Source organism: Micrasema longulum, unplaced genomic scaffold (genome assembly GCF_059751315.1).
Source record: "Micrasema longulum isolate JH-2025_06_02 unplaced genomic scaffold, ASM5975131v1 h1tg000576l, whole genome shotgun sequence".
In the NCBI taxonomy this organism is placed as follows: Eukaryota; Metazoa; Arthropoda; class Insecta; order Trichoptera; family Brachycentridae; genus Micrasema; species Micrasema longulum.
In genome coordinates, this window is record NW_028277772.1 from 747,174 (window position 1) to 772,913 (window position 25,740).

Here is a 25,740-nt window from a genome sequence, read left to right on the forward strand (position 1 = left end):
AAAAAAAAATCTAAAAAGCAACATTACTGCAAAGTATCTTTTTAAATTTTGAAAACAAATACGCGTTTGCACCGAAACAACTTTAATAATTGTTACGTTTAAAAAAGGGAGGATAATTTTATGTTTTGTTTATTTTGACGAAAATGTTTTTTAACAATATTTTTTAAAAATTATACATCAATAGAGATGGACGAGAAGGGAATATGGAAGTTTAGGCATTTACAAGGCTTATGACCTACCATTGGCTAGCTTAAGTGGCAACTTTTTTTTTTCTATGTTTTCACTCCATTTTGCCTATGTTCGGACTATATTGTATTTCTTTAAATCTTCCATTTGTTGATTTTTGTGAAGTGTGAAAGCTGAAATCCTTACTGATATAGATGAGATTAATCAGATTGTTTTTTTTTTCGTACTGATTTAACTTAAAATGGTGAGTGTTACACAGAGAGTAACGTCAGCAGATCGAAGAATCAAAGGAATATCGATGTTCAAATATAGACAGAATGGTGAATGTTACACAGTGTGTAAAGTGGCCACTTAAACCAGCCAATGACTAGTCATAAGCCTTGTGGATGCCTAGAATTCCATATTCCTTTCTCGAAATTGTTCTTCATCTCTGTTGTAATAATCCAATCCTTGTCTACAAAAATTTGGAAAAAAACTCATATCATTGTTAATAAATCCACCTGGTCCAAGAAGAAATATTAAAATTGAAAAATATTTTTAGTCTTTGCCTAGTATGTCTGTAAAATAATTCAATCATATGAATCTCACCCGCAACAATAAAGGTTACAGCTCTTTAACTTTATAAACGTCCCAAAATTGAAGAATGGAAGGAATATAGATGTACAAATATCGGAAAAATGGTAAATGTTACACAGTATGTTAAGTGGCCACTTACCAGCCAATGACAGGTCATAAGCCCTGTGGATGCCTAGACTTCTACATCCCCTTTCTCGAAAATGTTCTTCATCTCTGTTGTAATATGTTAATATTAACAGCTCTCAAGGGGGTTGAATCTGGTCCTTGTCTACAAAAATTTAAACAAACTCAAAACATTGTTGACAAATCCACCTGGTCTAAGAAGTATAAAAATTGAAAAATATTTTCAGGCGTTGCCTAGTATGTGAGTGAAATATTTATTTAATTAAAACTAATCTCACCCGCAACAATATAGGTTTTAGCTGTTTAACTTCACAAACGTCTACAGACGGAAGAATGGAAGGAATATATTTGTTCAAATATAGGCAGAATGGTAAATGTTATACAGTGTGTGAAGTTGCCACTTAATCCAGCCAATGACAGGTGATAATCCCTGTGGATGCTTAGACTTATACATTATCTTCTCTAAAATGTTCGCCATCCGTGTTGTAATTTGTTAATTAATTAAACACGCTTATTTTAGTGTTGAATGTACTTAAAAACATATTTTTTATACATTCAAGTAGCAAAAAGTTTCACTTTCGAGCTACGATTAATGGTTGATAAACCTGAAAACATTTTCCAGAAGCTATTTGAGGGAAAATAAACGTAACTAACGAGATAAAATTCAACGTGACTACGATAAAACGAAACGATTACCGTCTTATCGTAAAATGAAACATTTAAGGATATTATTTTCTAAAGGAAAACAAACTCGATCTAAAATATGGCGCTTAAATGACTTCCCTATCTGCATTCGCGGCGGCAAATTTCCGGTTCAATTACTTTTTTGCGGCTTTTCTATCAACTTTGCCGACAAGATGCAACGGTGTATCTAGATTTACGAGGGAAACAGGTAGGTGCACGTTTATGGGGGAAGGAGAACGCGGTAGGTTATGGCAACAGGGAAGCGACGCCGGCGCTCACAAACAGGTCGCCTCGACGCCTGTTTATATAAAACAGTAATCAATCAAAAATAATCCTACAAGATAAATTTGTCTTGACATTTTAAAACAGCGTTTGTAAAAGAATAAGCATATCAAACAAACTTACGACGTAACGCTATACGACTCAGACTAAATTTAAATGTTAAATTATGCATTATATTCGTATGATGTGTACAATTATGTTCGTATGTATTTATTTATTTACTTAAAGGCAGTTCATTACACATAATTTCAGACATAAGTCCCAACTACATAGAACTAAAAGCCCTGTGTTGAGTTGGGATGAGCAATTAGGTGACGCAGACACATGAGTATATCATCACAAATATTTATTTATTTATTTAACACTATATATATATACATATAAGGGCGGGCATATTGCTTTAAGGTAATTTCTTTCTACCTACCCAAACCGTTCAGTTTGAGAAAATTAAAAATACATGGACATATTGAAACTTACAATTTTATACAAAAATTAAAAACAAAGATCAACAAAATAAAAATATATTAAAAAATTAACACTATACTATGAAGAGAGGAGATTATATAGGATCAGAAACACAATAATAAAATTAATAATAAAAACAAAAATATAGCATACCATACAATAATAAAATTAATAATAAAAACAAAAATATAGCATACCAATATGGTAAACAGTCAATTAGTAAACTCAAACATTCGGAAAATCATCAAGGAGTTTTCCACTCAAATACCTCCCACTATGGAAAATTCAGTCTTTAATTCTTCTCTTGAAAATAGTTTTTGTCCTTGAGAGCTAAATACGTTCTTCCAAAATATTGAAGACTCTCAGTGCGATAAAGGAGAGATATCTCTAAGTAAAAGTCATACATATTGATCGGTATATGTAATTCTCTCTGATCAATATAGTAAGTTTTTTTTTAAATACGTATTTGAGGGTAATAACAATAATTATAACATTGTCAGTTTAAAATACGGTTTTATTTTGACTTTTAAATTATTGGGTTTGTTGCAAACATGGCAACCTCTACTTGAGTATTGCAAAGTTGGAATGTATAAATTAAAAAAAAAAAATACTACTGTTTTTTGACATAATCATGCTTATGTCATCACTGCTTACGTATAAAATATTTACTAATTATAATAAAAAAATTAAGTTTAAAAAAAAGTTTAAGCCAAGAATTGTATCAGTTTTTTGTGACTTGCTCAAAATAAAGAAATATGGATTTTGCCGGGTTTGCAAATAGTACCCTCATTTATGATTAATATACGGTTTTTTTTTTAACGTAAAAAATATAAATAAATTTATTTGTATAAACTACGTAAAAAAAATACTTTGACGGGCCTGTTGCTAAGAGTGAAATCTTCTAACCATTCAGATTGGTGAAAATTTGTAAAAATTTATAAAGGGGAGTTGATCGATCTTATGCTTTAGGCGCCAATCCAGGGACAATAGTGTAAAACCACGTTAAAATTTTACTTAAATCAGAAATTTACCTGAGAGTAATTTTTTTATATTTTTATTTCATTTAATTTTTTTGCACCACAACAGGCCAGGAGTGCGTATATTGTCACCTCCCTTAGACTGTCGTAAGTCAAATTGATGTACTTTAAAGAATACTAGCCCTTATGAAAAAGTATTTAAAGACTAAATTGCATTAATGAAAGCTGCAAGATTTTACTGTTATCGCAAGTGTAATTCTTCGAACGATATTGTAAAGTTGTAGGTTAAAGACGTATTTGAATTAGTGATTTTAAAGTGAGCAGAGTAATCTCGTGTAATCCAGTAGTGATAATTTTGGCCAATAGAGGCGCAACTGGTCGCTGTATGGAATATAGGAATATATAAATTTACTTACCCAAGAAAAGTAATATATTTTTTTGGTGACGTGTTTTTTCCTAATAATACTACAGTATTATAAAACATTACTTACGATGTCAAAAAAATATGGTAAGCTGCATGTAATCGATTATAAGGAGCATTCGCCCCTGGTGTATAACGTATGTTAGGTTTTTGTTCTTTCATTGTGCGTTTTGTAATATAAATAATATAGATGTACATTAATTAATTATAAACAGATATGCGTAGTGTTTAAAACTGTCTGAACATTTTGTTAATTATATCTATTTATTAAGTTAGTCTTCTTTGTTTATTCTCAAATGTAAAAATATTTTTAAAAAAGTATATTGTTAAGTGTCCTCGGCACATTATTTTAATTATTAATTATAGTTTGTAAGAGAAAAACTATGAATAAACCAATAAACAATTGTGAACGGAAGGTACACACAACATCAAGAGGACCAAAGAAAATTTGGGAATCATTCCTCGCGGATATGGGAAGTTATTATGGTGACAAGTTATGTAATTGAATATAGGAAACCAGACTCGTAAGACAAATGATCATCACACGTGTAAACACCAAGATTAAATCGCTTTATAACAAAGTGTAATACGAGCAAATAAAGAAAACACAAATATCCAATGTTAATATATGATAGGCATCGTGTTATGTAATATTAATGTAATTAGTATCAGGATGAAGTTTTGCTTGCGGAACTTCAAGTTTGCCAACTTGTTTTGGATATGTCAGCCCTTAAGTTCGGTTTAATATTAATCCCCATATTTCCATGAAGCGTTAACACTTACAAGATCTCATCACCTCATCATTAATAATTGATGTGTTTCATTAGTCCACATGTGTATTCACATAAAATATAATGTATTTACTAATTAAAAAGCCTTCGCACGAGTATATTTACATAATTATATCCGACTATTAACACAGTGAATTAGAAAGCTCGTACTGTTTGAGTAATATAAAAATGAGTGCTCCTAATGGTCATCACTTTATAAACCCGAAAATGTTTTACGTAGATTCGTTGAATAATAATGTATCATTTTTCAATTTGATAACAAGAATGTGCAAATAAAATATAATTGTATCAAAAGCAAAAAGATTAGCATGTTTGACGACATGTCTTTTAGGTTTAAGAAATGCATATAAGATTTGTTTTAATATACTACTGATTTTATCATTTTATTTTTACCACGTTATTAGTTTTATTTAACACATGTTAGGTTTATTATTTTAAAATTTAAAAGTAAATATATTATTCATTGGTCATTTTTGTTAATATTTCAATTTTTAAATGTTATTCTTCATTGTTTGAAAAACCAAGAGAATAAGTAAATAAATATAATGCCAGGTAAATAAACTATTTAAAATAGTTTATAAAGAAGTCACAATTGATATATCATTATCATTATACTCCACACCTAATGGTGCATAGAGTACTGCATTGGTACATCGAATGCAGCGTATCTCGATCATATATGCAAAATAAGGGTAAAGAAGGTTAACAAATTACAACAGGGATGGAGAATACCTTGAATAAGGGAATATGGAAGTCTAGGCATTTACAGCGCTTATGACCTGTCATTGGCTGGTTAAGATGGCCACTTTACACACTGTGTACCATTCACCGTTTTGCCTATGTTTAAACATCCATATTTCTTCAATTCTTCCATTTGTTGATTTTAGTGAAGTTAAAGAGCTGAAACCTATAAAGGTTTGCTAAAACAATAATGTTTGAAGAGATTCATCTGACTAAATTATTTCCCATACTAGGCAACGCCTGAAAACAATTTTTCAATTTTCAAACTTCTTGGACCAGTTGGTTTCATTACAGTATTTGAGTTTGTCCAAATGTTCGTAGACAAAAGACTGGATTTCACCCCCACGGGAGTCATTAAGATTAACAAATTACAACAGGGATGGAGAATACCTTAAATAAGGGAATATGGAAGTCTAGGCATTTACAGGGCTTATGACCTGTCATTGGCTGGTTAAGATGGCCACTTTACACACTGTGTAACATTTACCATTTTGCCAATGTTTGAACATCCATATTTCTTCAATTCAGTATTCAATCTGTCAGTCCGGTGCCTTTCAAGGGACAGTGATATACTGAAAAAATAGCTTATAATCAAATATACCAAATAAACGTTTTTTATTTATTTATTTAAATATTTGTGCATTGGCGGATTTATTGCCAAATGTCAATTTCATCCAACCAAGAAATTAAACTGAAGGTACAGTAGAACTCTGTTTATCCGAACTTCAGTCATCTGTATTGCCAAATATCCAGATCGTTTTCAGAAGATAAAACAAAGGAGAAGTTTTTATTTTTAATTGAATTGCGCAATTAACTTTGCTGCGCATTTTAAAGTAAGTTTATAATGTGATTCCAATTTGCTGTATTATTTTGAAAACAATACAATCTGGCATTCATTAATCCGGGTAATTGGAGTTTTACTGTATTATTTTAATAATTTTAATTTCAAAACGCACGCAAGAAAAATAAATAAATACAAAAATAAAAGTACCAATATGAGAATATAAATTAATTAATTTCGACACATTGTTTTAGTCGGAAAAGGGGAAAAAAAGAGAAAAATAAGAGGAGAGATTAAGAAAGAGAAATAACAAACTGAGTTACTGTAAACCCGGCCAATAATTGAACCCAGGACTACAAGCAGGGCAGGCTAATGAACCAACCACTATGACAGACTCGTCTCTGCTCGATTTTTATTTCAGGATTTTTACTTGAAGGTAGTAATGCATCGTTGCACCGCTGGATATAATACACACTGTCTTTAATATTAATACTCTAGAATTGAATGATTGCGTCTGTCCTTATACTCGTGCACAGGAATTTGAGCCTTATAACCATAGTATTCAATTCAAAATTAGAGTAATTTTGGTCCAGATAGAAAACAGTAAGAAGACCTTCTGATGATGAGATGGACCTTTTATTTAACAACTACATTTTATTTTAAATGTATATATATATATATTATATTTGGATAATTTATATAGCGCCGTTTTTGTGAAAATCACCTCAAGGGCGCTGTACAATAAATAAATATCCCAGCACATCTTGCAGCTACAGAGCGCATGGACGGTTAGGATTCTTGTTTCTCGTCTCCAGTTATGATATATAGGAGCTAGATTACACGCCTTGCAGCCACAGAGCGCATGGAAAATAAGAAATCTAGCCCCCATTTCCATTTCCATTTTTTTATTTGACAGTGGAGTTTTGTGTTTTAGTGATATTTAAAAAAATTAAATAAAAAACAAATTTATAAAAATAGAAGTTTTTATAGAAGATAACAACAAGTCTAGCAGCTACTGAGCGCATGGACGGTTGGAATTCTAGACCTCATTTACTAAATTTGGATATTTGATAGTTGATAACATTTACCTATTGAAGCTAGATTACTAATCGTCTTGCAGCTACACAGTGCATGGACGAGTGAAATTCTGGCAACTTAAAATTATCAATAAATTTACAAAAACAAATATTGAGTATAATAGTAAATTTTTATTTTTTTATTAATTTTATTTTTTATTTTTAATTATTTATTTTGATGTACTCGTATTTGTATAATTTTGTTTGTTTATTTCTGTATTTTTATGCCAATATAATCAAAATAATGCTTTCAAAAAAATAACAGAGGAATAATTTCCAGCTATCTCAAAACAGGTTATACGAAGTAAGATAGTTAGCAACCATGCTTACAATTTATATTATGTACCTTGTTTACTTTATCATTTATTTTCCCAATGTAATAAAGCTGTTCTTTACTAAAATAAACGCCGATTTCGTCGACACTCAATCTGAATCGTGTCCAAAACACTCGTACGGGGACGTGGTTACAATAGAAAATTAATAACGTCATACTTTCACCATGACGATAGAGTTAAAGATAAATTCTCCAGAGCGATTACGAAGATACACTACCGATCTCTCACCTTCAAGATTTGGGTAGGTAAATCAGTATTTACCAATGGTCTAGTCCCTTAGGGTACACACATCTAGATCAGTTTTTGCTTTAATTACAGTTTACTTATTTTTTTAATTGTTCTGAGGTGGCCAGGTTTTTTCTTAAGAGCACATTTAAAACATGAGAGAGAAACACGTAGATTTTAAAATCGAATAAACTCTGACATAACTGTCAGTTTTAAATCTGAACGGCAAGATGCAGTTGCTAGACTAGCTAGATGCTACCCTATAACATATAAGAGCATCTGGCCATAAAAACTTTGCCACCCTAAAAAATAAAATCTGGTTATTATATTTATTTCATTTTTTTTACTATCTTCCTGAGCGTACATATATCGGTAGATAAATACACACGAAAGGTAAGCGTACCGTCTTGGTAATTGTTGAAAATCATGTTCAAGCTAGCATTTTTTGCTTGAATCGGGATTTTTTGGAGTTTATAATCGCTTTGAACTGGCCACTATTTATTAAAGAAGCCTATTTAAAATATGAATGAGAACTATTTTAAATTTTGATTGTAAGGAACGCGAACTAAATTTTCGGCGTCATTTATTGGTTGGATTCGATCATATGACGTCGAGATGACACGTCGGTAGAACATACCGAGGTAGACACAGATAATACAGAAGTTAAGTAAACCGTATCGGTATGTGCCGATGAAGACAGCCTTTTAATCGCGGCCCAGGTTTCTGGTTGGTTTTATTTCCTACGCATGCATTCGCCCAAACAAAACAGACATATTTTTTTACCATATTACGAGTAAAATACATTTAATTTAAACAAACTGAAGTGTATCTATCTACATATTGGATACCTGTAACATTTTCATGTGCAAAACAGATTTTATAAAAATATGCGTTATTTATTTTTTTTAAACTAAAAAACGACTCAAATGTCAATGGCTTTAACAATTAATTACAATCAATAGAGACAACAGATGCCTTCAAGCCACATGAAAGGCATTGTTCGAAATTTCAATGAGAAATTTAAGCGGTAAAAACGCACGATAATCTACCAAAAATATATAATTTAGTAAAACATCGCCTGATAAATAATGAAACCGATAAAAAATATCACATTTGTATCATAGGGGTCTGTGTAAATCTTACTGATTGTATTTTAAACAAAAATATTTCATCCGGATTCCCAAATATTCGTATTGTTATTAGGAAATAAAGAAGAAAAGAAGAAAAGAAGATATTTTGAAAAAAAAAAAATTCTTCGCCAATGTAATTAACTTTGCTGGACATGTTTAGTAGATTCCAATTCGCTGTATTATTTCAAAAGCAATAAAAAAGGGATCATACAGATCATTTACTAAATTTTGCGTACATACACACACATAAATTCAAACGTCGCGTCGCACACATAAAATTATGTAAACTCTGTTCTTATTGTATATTACGTATTATAAGTTTAACATCGGGTTTTTGTCCCGTGGCTAGTGTTTCGGACTCACGGCTCATAGAACCGTGGTTCGAATCCCACTCTATCCTAACTTGATTTCCATTCTCTAATAATGAGTTATTTCCAACTTGTTGAAAATGGCCCTCAAAATTAAATTAAACGCAAATATTTATTTTTGCTCTTAACAAAACAAAAAAAACGGATTTTTTTAATTGGCTCTCGAATTGTTAATGTATTTGTAATTATTGTTTTGTAATTTATGTAAAAATTCTAAAAAGATTACATTAAACAAATTAATAATTATTTATACTAACGAAGGATATTTTTTTCATTAATTTTCAGGAGAAGAGCTTCTAAGCGACCGATACCGCCAGGACTCCAAGATGAATATTATAATAAAAGCCCTCTATACAATGGCCCACGGACTACACGACATGACGCAAGCAATCTGTGGTCTTGGTGGAGCTTGTGCGGCGCTTTATCCCTTTAATAGTACACTTTTTAAGGTAGAAAACTAATCAAATTATTTCAGTAAAGTTTACAAATGAACAGAATACCGAAAACGACATACCAATATTTTGAGTTTGTCCAAGTGTTTGCAGACAAAAGACTGAAGTTCACCCCCTAAGAGTTATTTAGATCAACACGTTACAACAAAGAACAATTTAGATAAGGAAATATAAAAATATTAAATAATTTAATCGCTTTACAATTATAAATATTTCAGCTACTAATACTTCCACCACATACCCAAATCCGATTTGATAACTAAATGTGTTTCTTCAGATTCACTCATATAAGCGAGCAATGTTTTCTTGCATTTCGAATTGATATTATTTCTTCCTCTACCAACCAAATTCAGTAAGGAAAACGCGAACAAATATTTAGCCGCAAAATTTTCAATGTTCCATTTGCTGTTGCTCTAAACCCCCTCATCGTCTGCATGATAGGGACAAGAGAAAGTATAAATAAAATAAATCAAACCCCTTTATGTCAACAGTAATAAAAAATGTTAGTATCTACTCTCTGGAGCACCAGAACGCCCCCAGGTGACTCCCGAGGCCGGTCACCGGTGGCGCTCTCAAAAGCAGCTGACTTACCCAAAAACTACTGGTTGCAAATCAACTTTTGCCACCACTCATACCGCATTCTTATTCTTAGAGGTGGGGGTCAGTGTTATGCACGCTCCTGACGTCATTGCGACCTATGAAGATCTATTGTGACGGGTCCCCGTGAATAGTTCTCGCCCTCCAAGCCTAGGTCTAAAAGGAGCCTGGCTACTGTGTGGAAGGCGAGAGTTAACATTTCGTCTAAATCTAAATCTCCCCCTCCAAGCTCAGATCCGTAAAGTATCGGGCTATTAGGTAGGGGGCGAGCTCTTTAACATTCTCAGATTTAGCCAGTAGTGCCCTGAGGATGAGACTCCTTTTATGACTGACCCCCACCACTAAGAATAAGACTAAGAATAATTCGCTGTATTATTTCAAAAGCAATAAAATGTGATCTTAGGGTGGATTTTGCGTCTTATTTCAAAAAATTTCATTTATTTTATTCAATTTAATCCGGATGACTAAGGTAATGATAATTTAAGTTTTACCACAATAATTCAGTTAAGAAAATCTATTTCCACTATAGTATTTTTATCAATTTTATAACATTAATTTAGATTATTATCAAATATCATTCTTTACAGTTGATCAAATAATGTGACTATACAGCGAGAAAAAAGTTATCTTTGTACCTCAGAGTAATAATGCGATCAGCTGTAGAGACGCAATTTCATTCTTTTGCATAGAACAAAAGCGTTGCAATTTTTTTTTGTTTTACTACAGGTTTCATCGCTGTGCTTTTGATTCTCGACTCAGGTACATACGACCCATTGCTTTGCTGTAAACTATAGCTAACTTCGTGATTGATAGTCCTAGAATGATTTTTGTCCGTATAGGCGACTCTATGGCCCTTTTCACACATGCTACGCGAATCCACCCGACCCGATAACCTTACCGCGTACATCCTACAAACGCATACAAAATGTGTCACCTTTTGTAGGGTTAACCCGGTAAAATTACCAGGCAGGGTGTATTGGCGTGGCATGTGTGAAAAGGACCTATGGCGTTATTACTCTAAGCTTTGTACAATTGAATTCAATTTCAGAGTTACCTGATGAATGTGTCGTTCATGGCCGCCGACGGAGAGCTGGTGGAGTTTGACAAGCACGGCGACCCTCCCGGCAGGTCGGTGGGTATTGCGTAGTGTTTCTCTGTGTTCCTCTGTACCTGTACTCTCTCGGTGCCTCGACTACCCTTCCTGAGCCCCGGTTACAATTGGATGTTAACAGAGTTAGAACAGTGTTTTTTCTTTATTTTTTTATTTGATAATATACTATTAAACTAAGCCAAAAAAAACATGTATCGTATTATCAGCGCTATGATTTCTTAAAGTTTCGTATTTCTGAAATTACTCCGCGTGTGATGTCTCAGTTCTGCCGATCGGTCCGTTGGCGTATCGTTAACTGGAAATCTTTCACAACTCTCTTATCATTAATTGATTCGTATGAGCTAGTGACGTCGTTCAAAGTAGTTCGTTTTAGTTAAAATATGATTTTTTTTCAGACATTTTCAAGAAACTTTGCAGTACAATTTGATGGTCGAATTTTTACCGTGCGTAAGAAAACATTTTTTATATCCAATTTCCCATAGGGCTGAATTTCTTCATTGTCTATAAATTAAAATTTATTATTCTTTACGAAAATGTGTATATTTGTACAAAAAAAAATTAATCGGAATGCACCAATGATTAAAAAATATTAAACATGTCTAAAAACAAAAAGCACCTTCAGAGTTTTGAAAGTAAGTGCTTAAGGAGAATATTTGGTATGGATGGTTCGATTTCATTACCAACATTGAAGTTCAAGAACGGACGCAGCAGCCTCCTATAACTGTCAAAAAATCAGTAAACAAGTCCTGGCTTGGACATGTGCTGTGAATCCTTTTGAGAGCCTTAACGGAAGTTTTCTCTTCTTCACACCTCGGGCTCTCGCCGTCCTGGGGTACTATTCTGAACCGCTTTCGCGGCACAAAAACAGTTTTTCTAGTGTATTTTGTATGTAAATGCGCGAGATAATACGGCCGCGGGAGCGTTTGGCATACCAGCCCTGGGCCCCGATTACAATGTGAAGTTCGGACAGTTATATTCAACTCTATGCACAAAAAAAAAGAATTTTCTGTACGAAAAAGTGAATATTTGCATAAAATATTTAAACACCTTTGTCAATCGCCTATAAATAAACACGTTATAAAAATAAATTGATGTGCATATTCTATTTTTCATACGGAAAATTGAATTTTACTTTATAGACAATTGAAGATAACTCTGTTGAATTACGAGCCCAAGAGGACCGTCGATGAGAATCTTTCGGCTTTATTTAGTGGAACTATGGGACATGAGATTGTCGTAGGAGTAGGCGAGTGCTGGCTAGTGACAGGGTCTCCTGGAGGCGTCTGGTGATGTCCACATGCTCCACTTAGGAGCGGATGAAAAAGAAATCAAAAATATTATATTTTTCTCGCAGAAAATTCAATTTTACTTTATGGGCATTCAAAATAACTATTACAATATTTTAAGTTTATCCAAATGTTTCTAGACAAAAGACTGGATTCTACCCCCAAGAGAGTCATTAAGATTAACAAATTATTACATGTATGGAGAACATTTTAGACAAGGTAATATGAAATTTTAGGAAGGCTTATGACCTGTCATTGGCTAGTTTAAGTGGCCACTTTTCACACTGTATAACATTCACCATTTTGCGTATGTTTGAACATCCATATTTCTTAAATTCTTCCATCTAATAATTGTAGTGAAATTAAAGAGCTGAAACCTTTAAAGTTGTGAAGAGATTCATCCGATCTAATTATTCCACATACTAGACAACGCCTGAAAACAATTTTTAACTTTTTAATTTTTTTCCAACTTCTTCTTGGACCAGTTGGTTTTATTACAATATTCGGAGTTTGTCCAAATGTTTGTAAACAAAATACTGGCTTTGTCCTTGGGAGTAATTAAGATTAACAAATTACAACAGAGATTTTTTTATTTTTCTTTTATTTAGGAAACATACAGTACAGTTACAAAGTTTTATATTTTACACAGTTAAACTTAACTCTAATGGACCAGTGAAGTTTCCATATTATAAAGCAATTATATGTAAGGTTAATTATGAAAGAAAAAAAAACAAAAATGAAAGTTGTTTAAAAATGAAAATTTAAGTAAAAAATATATATTTTAAAGTTTGTAGTTTGTAGTGAGTATTTACATATGGAAATAATATTAAAAATGAAGAAAATTTGTAAGAGTAATTAAAAGTTAAGAATTGAAATAAAGAATGAAAAACATGCTCAGATGTAAAAATAAAATAAAATATTAATAACATTTTTTTAAAAAAAAGGAAAAACATAAATATACACATACATATTTTAAGGAATTCAAAGAAACGATGAGAAGAATCTTTAAGTGAAATATAAGACAATAAATTTAAATCAATTTAAAAAACATCTTCAAAGAAAAAAAACATCAAAAAACAATAAAAAACATCTTCAAAGAGATGAAGAAGGTTTAAGAGAAGGAACCTAGACTTCCGTATTTCCTTCTCTAAAATGTTCTCCGTCTATGTTGTAATTTGTTGAAAATAACTCTGTTGACTTTCCCAGATAATACGAGCTTCGAAATAAATATAAAATGCTGGGTAGTTTGATCTAATTACTTGCATATTTTAAAGAGCGTATTTACCGATTCATTTACATTTGTGTTCAGTGAAGTTACTTATATAATATGTATTATTATTGTGTCGAGGTCGTCGAGGACTCCTCTAACGAAGCAGTGAGCGCAGTTAATTAGTGTAATTATCCTGATGTTGCCATTAGCGTCTCTTACTCTTAAATACATCGTAGTTTTTCATTACAACTAAATAATTGGTATCTCTTTTTAAGTCAGACCTACCTATGACAAGATACGAGTGTGTAATACAATAAAACGTACATGGATCTTGTAACTCGTAAGTGTATTGTGAAACGGAGTCAACTCTTAAAAGGCTGAGCTGAAAAATCCTTTTGGAGACGTTGCTGTGACGCCGTGTTACATTAAGCAAAAGATGACATGTTTTCAAATAAAAAAATTAAAAACCAAAAATTTAACACATATAGGTATTTATTTATTTATTTAAGACTTCATATACATATTGCCTTGCCGGCAGGCATATTGCCTTGATGCAATTTCTTCCTACCTACCCAAACCGTTCAGTTTGAGAAAATTACAAGTACTCGGACATATTCTACGTAATTATACAGATTCTTATAATTTTATACAAAAAATTAAAACAAAAATTAACTAAAAATTTACACTATGCTAAGAAGCGACAAAGGGAAAGGATGGGAAGGAAAGAAGAAGGAGAAAAGAACAACTAAAACATTTAGATAAGGACATTTCAATCTTGATTAAAATGTAAAGTGAAGGGGCGTCTCTAACATTAGTGAGTAGACTATTCCACAATCGAGCAGCTACTACCGTGAAAGAGGGGGCAAGAGAATAATAGCGGTGAAGGGGTATTAAAAGGGTATATGCTGTTTAATAATCTCTTATCCAGAATTCGTTAAAATAATCATATAATTTCAGCCTGGGATAACAAAATATCTGTCGGCCTCGTGGTGTAATGGTCAGCGCGTTTTCCTGCCATGCAAGGGGTCTCGGGGTTCGATTCCCGACATGTTTGATATGTAATACTTATTTAAAAGGGTGTTTTCACAGTGGAATATTTCATAGTCCCTGGACTGGTACCTGAAGCGTAAGACTGATCATCTTACCATCATGTTACAAAAATGATCAAGATACGCTGCGATTTGTGTACCGTGTTAAAGTATTTAAAGCTTTCAACTTTCTCGATCCTTTGTCCATTATAATAGAGAGGCTGATCAGAGTCAGGACAGGATTTGTTGCACAAGATCAGGGAATTGTGTATAATAATTATTTATACCCGTAGACTTTAAAAATGAAAAACAGTGATATTTTTAAAAACATGATTCTCTTCGCTACTCATCATCAGGTACGAGATAATAAACTACCAGCGCCACGCTAACGGCACCTACCAATACGTCCACGTGGGAGACTGGCGGGATGGGAACCTCAGCTTCACAGCTCCACTGCAGTATGGGCTCGCCGCTGAGCCGCCGGCCTCTGTGTGCTCCAGACCTTGTGCTCCGGGCTTTTACAAGGTATAAAAAACTGTTATATTCTCGATAAAAAGAATTCCCGTTTCAATTCAATATATTAGTGGAAAAAAATCGTTTATATATTCATTTAGAAATGATGGATAAGATAAATAAAATTATTATATTAGGGGGAATTAACCAGAATTAAATTTAGAATTTTTGTAAAATCAACACGATTTTTACATAGAAATAATTCAATTTTATTTCGTAAATAAAAAAATGTATCATTCCGGTTTTTTATTAAAATGTTTTTCTGCTTTTTTTGCGAAACAGTTTAATTGAAACAGAATTCATTTTTATACAATAAATATAAATTATTTTAAAAATTTGATGATTGTGTAAAATACTCTTATAGTGCGTTGTGCGCCGGTTTATTACAAAAGTTTTAAGGGTATTTGTGATTAGTTTGAAGGCAACACCTCAACCTATTTTTGTCGTAGTAATTCACGATTCGGTCTTACGTGCGCCGATTCAAAAATCCATGAAACATTTCATGAAGTTATAAAGCGGCCTCCTTGGCTAAGAGGTCGGATGATTCCGGGTTTGTTTCCCGCGTGAGGTCGCCAAATAATTTGTGATTTTTCTCAAGGCGGGTATTCTGTTCTGTAATTCACCACTGTTATTAAACCCCATGGCCTGTTGTGGTCCAAAAATACACAAAAAAAAACATTTGTTAGAACTTTATCAATTAGAGTCGCTCAAATAAAGTTAAAAACGAATGATGTGCGAACTTACAGACACGGAATTGAGAATGACAGAAAACAGAAGCGGGCATTAGAGTAGAGGATATAAAAAACAAGGAAAATTCCATTTTTGCCCTCGAAGCAAAATAGCATCTAATAGGTAAAAAAAAAATTACATGTAATTAACAAATTGTAAATTTTAATACTTCTTTTAATAGTCGTCCTCGTAGTGTAATGCTCGGCGTGTTTGCCTACCATTGAAGAGGTCTTGGGTTCGATTCCCGACATGATTGGTATGAAATATTTATTCAAAAGGGTGTTTTTACACTAGAATATTTCATAGTCCCTGGACCAGTACCTGAAGCGTAAGACTTATCATTTTACCTTCATGCAATTGAGGTACCAATGCAGTGCCCTATGCACCATTTGGTGCGGAAATCGAATGTAAAAAAAAGAAATCCGTAAGGGTTCTTGAGTATTTTTTACATCAAATGAAAAAAAATAATTTCAAAACGTTAAATTTTAGGGATACGATAATCCCTACGGTGAAGCGTTACCAATCCTTCCCGTGTTACAGTGGTAATCGCTTTGGGTATCAATATAATGTAATCAGCTGGCGCCGGGGTACGTTTTGGAAATACATAAACCTCATGTGTGATCAATCTTCCTTTCCTTCGTTACCCTCAACAAAGTGAAGCTTCTCGTGAAAGGTCAAATAAGGGTCCATAATCCGACAGTGCACGTCTCTCATGCCCGCAATCCGCCCAGAGATAAAATATTGAATTAGAGAAGATAAAACGGAAAATGAGGTGTGACTTTTATCCATAGGTCTAATCCTTGCAATAATACTTATTCTTATGTATTAACCTATTTCTTTTGATTTATTAATTATTATTTTCTCTTACAAACTATAATTAATAATAAAATAACGTGACCTCACTCTGCGCTGAGGACACTGAACAATATACTAACTTTTTAAATATTTTTACATTTGAAAATAAACAAAGAAGACTAACTTAATAAACAGAGATAATTAATAAAATGTTCAGACAGTTTTATACACTACGTATTTATGTTTATAATTAATGTATGTACATCTATATTATTTATATTACTTATTTATTTTATTAGGTAAACAAACAGTATGTACACATATATTGCCAATTTCTTTGTATATAAGTGTAAGAAACTTATGCACACACCAAAAAAATTGTTTACACTTAATACAACAATTTAAATTATGTTCAATATAATAAATGAAAAAGAAACGAAATGAAAAAATATTTATACAATAATAATAAAGTTAAATGTCTGCTTCTCTCAAAATTTCTATAATTTTTGACCTAAATTTACATACATTGTCACAAAAAATATCAGCCTCGGTAAATATATTGTTATATTGGTCGTATATTCTAGGCATTGTAGATTGTTTAAAATAGTTTGTTGACGCGTTTTCAGTGTAAAACAAAAGATTTTGTCTTGTCGGTCTAGATGTCACACGGAATGGAAGTCTTTCTAGTGGGTTTGGAGAATCAATTTTATTATTTATTAATTTGAATAAAAATAACTGGTCCAACATTATTCTTTAATTTTTAAGAGAGTTTATTCCATGGTACTGCATACTTTCAGCATGATTAGAAAAGTTAATGTTTAACCGGTAGTCGACCTGCTTAAAAAAAATTTTTGGACCCTTTCTAGTCTATTAATACTTACATTATAGTAAGGTGACCAAATTGGAGTACAGTATTCTACCTGGGGACGACCAAATGTTTTGTAGAGTTTTTCATATGTCTCTGCATGTTTAAAAGGTTTTGATACTCGCATAATAAGCCCGACCATTTTATATATTTTTTAGGACTGATTCAATATGAATATTAAACATTAGTTTCGTATCAATAATAACACCTAAGTCGCGAATTTGACTATCTGTTATAGAGATCGGGGTATTATTAAAAGAGTAATGAAAGCTGATTGTTGTTTGTTTGCGCGAAATACAAAATGAATGACATTTACTAATATTTAATTCCCGTAAATTTTGATTACAATACTGAAAAAGTCTGTCGAGATCTTCTTGCATTTTTGCACAGTCAGTGTGAGATTTGATGCAGGCGTAAATTTTCATGTCATCAGCAAAGGATATGAATTTACAATATTTAAAGCATTTGTTTATGTCATAAGTATATGCGTTAAATAGTAGAGGGCCCAGGTGAGAACCCCGTGGTACACCAGAAGGTATAGTTACAAAGTGTGAATTATAGCCTTCAATAGTTACACTTTCTAACCTTTTTTCTAGGTATGATGTAAACCATTTGAGTAAATCCCCGTGGATACCCATGCACCGTAATTTATTAATTAAAATTTGATGATTTACCCTGTCAAATGCTTTGGAATAGTCGGTGTATATTACATCTGTCTGATTGTTACTACGCAAGTTTTGCATAGCAAAATCTGTGAAAATTGTAAGATTTGATAAAACTGACCGTTGTTTTAGGAAACCGTGCTGTTGATTTGGAATATATTTCAAAGTAAGGGGATATATGCGATCGTATATTATTTTTTCAAAAAGTTTACTAAATACCGACAAAATTGAGATTGGGCGATAGTTTTTGGCTAAATTTTTTGCTCCCGACTTGTGTATTGGAATGACAAGTGCTTTCTTAAAGTTTTGAGGAAAAATTCCTTCTTTAAGTGATCTGTTAAAAAGTAAAGTCAACGGAGTCACTAGAGATTGCGCACAGCGTACAACGAATAAAGGTGGAATCCCATCGCTGCCTGCACTTTTGTTTACATCGAGCTTAATTAAATATTTAAAAACTTCTACCTTGTTTAAAATTATAGAACCTATATTATCAGAAGCCCATTGATCTGTGGTATTTACTTCTTCTGTGAATGTAATTGAAGCTGTGGTAGGTGATGAATATATAGAATTAAAGTATTTCAGGAAGAGATTGCATACGTTTTCTCCCCCAGACACAACTTCATTTTCAAAGCATATGGTTTGTGGAGTATTTGATCCTTTATTCTGATGTTTAATGTAAGACCATAGTTTTTTAGGATTTTGTGGTATTTCAAGTTCAATAGTATTGATATAACATTTGTAGCAGTCTTTTTGAACTTTCTTTTGTCGTGCTCGAAGTAGTGGAAATTCAAAATTACAAAACGCATAATGAAAGAACAAAAACCTAGCACAAGCTATACACTTGTGGAGCAGTTGACTCAATATTGTTTTGGGCTAATGAGACAATCTATTTTACTTCTACCTAGCTCCACTATCCATTTTTTATAGCCTTTTTGAACATTTTCTCGTTACTAATTGTTTTGATAGATAGTGGAAGTAGGTTATAGATTTCAATTTCAATTGAATAATACTCAAAATCCCTTTGTCCGAAAGTGATATTAGTTTGTATTTGTTTAAGTTGTCTTTGTGTTAAGAATCTAGTGATTATATCATTTGTATGTGATGTATTGTAGAGGTTACGTATTTTATTTGAGTAAGAGTAGTTCTAATCTGTAAGTGAGTATTGTTTTAGCATATAATTGCTTTGGTGTCATAAGTTGTGATTTGTGGAATATTTATTCAGTAGATGTCTGCATCGGGACTCTGAGTATTATTTTCATTATGGATTTTTGTACAACAAATACACCATTAAAAACTGTGTCACTCGCACCACCCCATCCGATTATACAGTACTCCGTATGGTATTTAAGATCAATTGCAGTGTTTTCCGGCCGTCAATTAAATGTGTGAGTATTATGGGGTTCCACCACATCAAGAACGAGATTTTTAGGATATTTTTTTAAACTTTTATTTATTTATACATTTTATCATATTTATTTTTTTGTTAAAAACTTTGCCCAGCTAACAAGGGTACAAACCCCGTTCCAAGCTAGGCAATTACATTTTAATACATAATAATAATTTGAAAGTTCATTTATTTTAAAGAAAGAACAGGTAAATAAAATATTAACTTACTAGTACACACATTTTCATATACCTATATATATGTAGGATTTTATGGTTGAGGGTTGGAGCTCCTACCCCAGTTAGAGATTAACAGAAGACACGAGGTTGCTGTTTAATGCGTATTTATTACATGGCGAATACAGCACTTGGTTGTGTAGTGCGAGTGTTACGACGATGGGGAGTTGAAGAGACTGCACTTAAACTACATGCTGGAGCTGAGTGACCGATGCTGACTGACTGACTTTTACTGGACTTAACTGGGCGTTGACTGCACCATGTTTTTTTTTACAAGCCACGTTCCTTTGTTCTTCGTATCTCCATGGTAAAGACAATGTTAATGTACTGCAAGACATTGCTCTCGTGTTTCGCAGAATGTGATGAATTTAATTCAATAGAAAACGCTGACTTGCTTCTTAGAGTCATGATTTTGTTTAGCACGCGTGGGTCAACGATCATGCACTATGAACCCCACAAATATACACACATACATATACCTATGCGCATACACATACATACATACACAAAAGCCTTGAGGTGATTTTTACAAAAATGGCACTATATAAATTATTCAAACATATCTATATACAGTATTTAACTTAAATATTTCCATTTATTGAAATCATTTTCAATAATTGTGCTAGAATATGATCATGTATATACATGTATTAAACCTTTCCGAGCCTGAACGTGAAAAAAGTCTGCGAGTTCCTAAGGGTACCAGGAATACCCCGGCTAAAATGCTTTAATTACGTATTTTAAAAAAAATATTATTTTTATGATAGTGTTTATAAAACTCTTTCATAATTAGTCAAGTTATGGGCAAAATTAGTACATTTTATCATAAAATGCTGTTGCGAGATGATTTCATATAACATCGCGCTTCTGTTACTGTAACATGTTGAACAGCACTGATCTTAATTCTCGCTACGCGTTAGCGAGGTGGTACGGCGAGGAGTTAGGAGGGAGAATGCATGTAAAATTTGTAAAGCACGGAATCCGGATTTTTGTGGTTATGGCTGGAAAAAAGCCACCAAATAGCAAAAAAACACACGTGCAAATTGACCATTATTGCACTGTAGAGCGATAAATTGTTTGCTGTTTCCACGGGGGGAAAGCAAAGACAAATGTGAATTATTCTTGGAAAAATTTGGCAGAAAAATATTTTTCCACTTTGATACATTCATAACATTCACGAAAGGGCTGCGGCACATTTAAAAAATAGTTTTACAAGAGCCCAATCAAGAATAAAAACTTATACTTACCTCGAGAATGCTGGCGCTAATCTCTGATCGCTCTGATCACGGTGGCCTCCGTGGTGTAGTGGTCAAGACGCTTGATTTACGCACGGAAGGTTCCGGGTTCGATTCCCGGTGAGAACACAAATTTTTTTATGTGATTTTTCTCAAGCCTGGGTGCTCTGTGATGTAATTCACCACTGTAATTAAGCCTCCTGGCCTGTTGTGGTGCAAAAAAAAAAATAAATAAATAAAAAAATAAAAAAATAATAAATAAAATGTTAACTTAGATTACTAATGTTTTCTTGATTAATGTAGGTAAATAATGTACGCAACTTTCAGATCACTAACATTTTCTCGATGTAAGTAGGTTTGCAACTCTCTGATCACAAACATTTATTGTTATATCTCTCTGATCACTAACATTTTCTTAACGTATCCAGCAACTCTCTGATAGCAAAATAATCCGTCATTTTTTGTCACAAATTCACTCCATTTCGTTAAGAAACCAATGTTTTATCGAAAAATAAAGATTTTTATTAAAAGAATACACTATACGCTACTTTTTTATTCAAGTTAGAAATAAATATTTCAATTAGAATTTCATAACAAACAGTTTTTGTGGGAATCCTGTAAAGTTTAGACCATATTTTCTTCTGTTTATAAATATTTTCTTGATTTATGTAGGTTTTCAACTTTCTGATCACTAATACTTTATGGAATAATGTAGGTTTTTTAACTCTCTGATCACTAACATTTTCTTGATGTATGTACTCAACTCTCGGATCACTCACAGTTCTCGGTGTATGTACAAACTTTCCTTTTATATCGTTTTGACGTGTTGAAGAATATTTATTTTACAGAATTTTCAAACTGGAGGCCAGGAGAAAAGATGCTGTTGGGCCTGTGTGCCGTGTGACAAGCACGAAATACTGTTTGACGAGACAACATGTATGGAGTGTAGAGAAGGGTGGTACCCAAATCAAAACAAAACGGGTAAGAAGCTTCACCGCCATCGTTTTAATATTTTCAGACTTATTTTTTTGTTTCATTCATTATTGTAAAATAATTCATGATGAAAGTCTCCGCACACCCGGGTCAAGGGGCTTGCTGATCAATCCAGTAATGATCTAAATCAGTTTTATATGTCAAAAACTTTATTCTGAAAAATAATCTATTGGGAATCAGGAAATTCATTGGTATATTTTAATTATTTTATTTGCTAACAGACTATTGAACTAAGCCATTTTTTTTAACTAACCTAAATGGCCTGGAGTGCTATTCTGGATTTTCGCGCGGGGGTAGAGAAAAATAAATTCAAAGATTTACCACACTACACTTTGCTACATATACCTACGACCACACTGATGGTTATACGTCAGCTTTCAGATTACGTAGAATAAATACGAACACGTGAAACCAAACATGATAATTTTCATTAAGAACATTACTGTGACCTTAAGCATTACCCAAAACACTAAATAAGGTTGGATTGACCAAACCATAGGTATTAGTTTTTTTTCCGTTTTTTAAACAGGTTTATATTGTCGAACAATGAAATGTCAATCATAAAATTGTTTATCTTACGTCATTGGACATATAATGGAGAAGAGAGAGAGAAATATCATTAGTACAGCCACATATGAAAGCAAAGTGTAGTCGCATGCAAAAAATAAAAATTAACCCATTTTTAATTGACTTTTCTAAAACCTTTGACACCGTTCACCGTGACACTCTATTATGCTCTCTGTTAAGATAGCAATAAAGAAGACACTGATATTATGATTGTCTTATATTTATTTATTTTTCAAATCGAATGCCCAATTACTTCATCAATAAGGTAATGTTAAAAAACATTCTCGCGCGTGTAATTGCCGGACAGAAAATGTGTAAAGTGGCCTAAATAGAGAGGCTACAAATGTTACAATATGTCTAAAGTGGCCTTAATAGAGTAACTGTAAATGTTACACTATGTGTAAAGTGGCTTGAATAGAGTAGCTGTAAATGTTACACTATGTGTAAAGTGGCCTATATAGAGTAGCTGTAAATGTTCACTATGGGCAAAGTGGCCTAAATAGAGTAGTTGTAAATGTAACACTATGTGTAAAGACTTTACACATAGTGTTACATATTGTAAAGTGGTCTAAATAGTATATCTGGTGTTTTGTCAGAATGCCTCGAGGTCCCCGAGGAGCGCGTGCAGTGGTCGGACAACCAGGCCATCGTGGCCATGAGCTTCTCGTGTCTCGGGCTGCTGGTAACGGCCGCCACGGCCGGGGTGTTCGCGCGTCACCACAACACGCCCGTCGTCAAGTCCTCCACGCGCGAGCTGAGCTACGTCCTACTAGCAGGTACCTGATTATTAACTTATTATGATGGCAGCTTCGTAAACTATCGTATGTTGAAAACGTTCACTTTTCAGGAGAGGTGATTGATGACTTGCAAATTTACCCATGTAATAATTTAAAGATATGATTACTTATATGCGTTAAGTAAAATTCCCGTTTATCGTGATAGAAAATTAGGTATGTCTAATAACAAGATGTCTTAACTAACAAGATGTCCTGAAAAGCTAATATTTCTTCCATACGATACTCTACATACAGTAAAACTCCAACTATCCGAATTAATACGTGCCAGGCGTTACAAATTAACCACAAGGCAATGTTTTGAAAGAAACGCAAAATTTACTGTAAGATCACTTTTTGATTGCTTTTGAAATAATACAGCAAATTGGAATCACATTTAAAGCTTACTTACTTAAATATGTCCTACAAAGTTAATTGCTTTGACGGAGAAACTCATTTACGAGCAATAATTTGGTATCATAATATCTCCTTTATTTTTTATTTCCTGATAACGATCTATATATTTGGCAATCCGGATGACTGGAATTAGGATAAACGGAGTTCTTCTATATTTGTCAACGATTAACGTAATTATTATATTGCTATTTGCTAAATTATTTTATTAATTGATTTTCGAAATGAACGTCATTGGATTTTGTAAGTTTACCACAAAAAAAATTGCCATCATCAAAAGCCAGCATATCTGGTAGCGACTCGCGATATTTGAAGAGTACCTATGTCTCGAGTATATTCGATTATTTGTTAAGGATGTCAGTAGGCAACTTAAATTCTAAGTAGATATGACAATTTCCTAACTGTTTACCAATAAATTGCTACTACCTATGTCATAAGGATACATTATTTTACTAGTACAGAAAAATATAAGAAATGGATAACCTCTTTAAGAACGAAATGTGTACCTACTTACTTAAGCCTAATCTTCATCTCTGTTGAAGCATTCGTCATTCTTAATAAATCCCTCGAGGACCGGACAATGCTAATGCTAATTTCATAATTTCTGGCAGGCATGGCACTCAGTCACGCCGCCACCTTTCCAATCCTGGCTCGTCCGGACGAGCTGAGCTGCGCCCTCAGCAGGACGATGCCCGGCATCAGCTTTGCCATGATCTACGCCTCGCTGCTCACCAAGACTAACAGGATCGCGCGTATCCTGGCTGGCTCCAAGAAGAGATTTCCCACAAGGAAGCCGCGCTTCATGTCTGGCACAGCTCAAGTAATTATTTTATCCTCTGATTTAGAGCTAGACACAAAACTTATTCAAAGTAATGATATTTCCGATGGTAATGAGGTTTTTTAATAGACTAGGTATCAAACTAAGCCAAAAAAATCATTTTTGCTACTATTTTTCGCGCGTGACTTCACTTAAGTGAGTTGTCTTGATTGGTCGGTTGGCTTTCCGGATACGGATACCAGAAATCTATCACAACACTCTATCATCAGTTGATTCAGAAGAAGTTGTGATCTCATTTAAAGTAGTTCTTTTTTGTTAATTTTTTCATACATTTTAGAGAAACTTTGCCCTACCATAAAATGCTCTAATTTTTACAGCTTGCAAAAAACTATTTTTATATCCAATTTCCCGTAGCACTGAACTTCCTCGTTTAAGAAAATAGATAGTCTAACACAATTAGTACCATCACGCACTTTTACCATTTATGGATAGCTAAATACCTACACACATCTATATTTGTAAACAATTTTGGCTTCTTTCACTTTATATTCATGTTTCACTATAAAACAGCATTTATCAATATTATTCCTGGCCGATTACCTTTCATTCCTATCCTTCCTTTGACCCATCCTTATGGTACCTACCTAACATCAAGATAGAAGATACAAAATTAAAATATTTAGATTTGGAACATTATAAACAAAATTTTGATATGACATAAAACAATGACTATTCTTAATTCTATGCATAAAACATTGCATAGTTTTTTTTGGATTTCTCGCGCATCGTTGTAAAAGTTATCATAATAATTCACAGTGAACTTTTATCTTCCAGTGCCCTAAATTCAAAAACATCTTCACGCAAAAGTAGGTCCATTTCCGTGTGTCTTTCCTTTCTTCAAATATTTCTAACCGTTTACAAAACTGTGTGAAATTAGTTTTTTTGCTACAG

General features: G+C 33.0%; 1 protein-coding gene across 1 annotated transcript in view; it reads left to right on the forward strand.

Annotated features, from left to right (window-relative positions):
* The window catches only part of LOC148280485 (metabotropic glutamate receptor 5-like), a 113,176-nt gene that overhangs the window by 79,593 nt on the left and 7,843 nt on the right, over nucleotides 1-25,740 (forward strand). Inside the window, exons 6-11 of the mRNA XM_088228321.1 lie at nucleotides 9,447-9,610; nucleotides 11,259-11,338; nucleotides 15,202-15,370; nucleotides 22,113-22,245; nucleotides 23,421-23,600; nucleotides 24,623-24,831. Coding sequence (XP_088084447.1) covers nucleotides 9,447-9,610; nucleotides 11,259-11,338; nucleotides 15,202-15,370; nucleotides 22,113-22,245; nucleotides 23,421-23,600; nucleotides 24,623-24,831 — 935 coding nt within the window. The remainder of the gene's footprint in view (nucleotides 1-9,446; nucleotides 9,611-11,258; nucleotides 11,339-15,201; nucleotides 15,371-22,112; nucleotides 22,246-23,420; nucleotides 23,601-24,622; nucleotides 24,832-25,740) is intronic.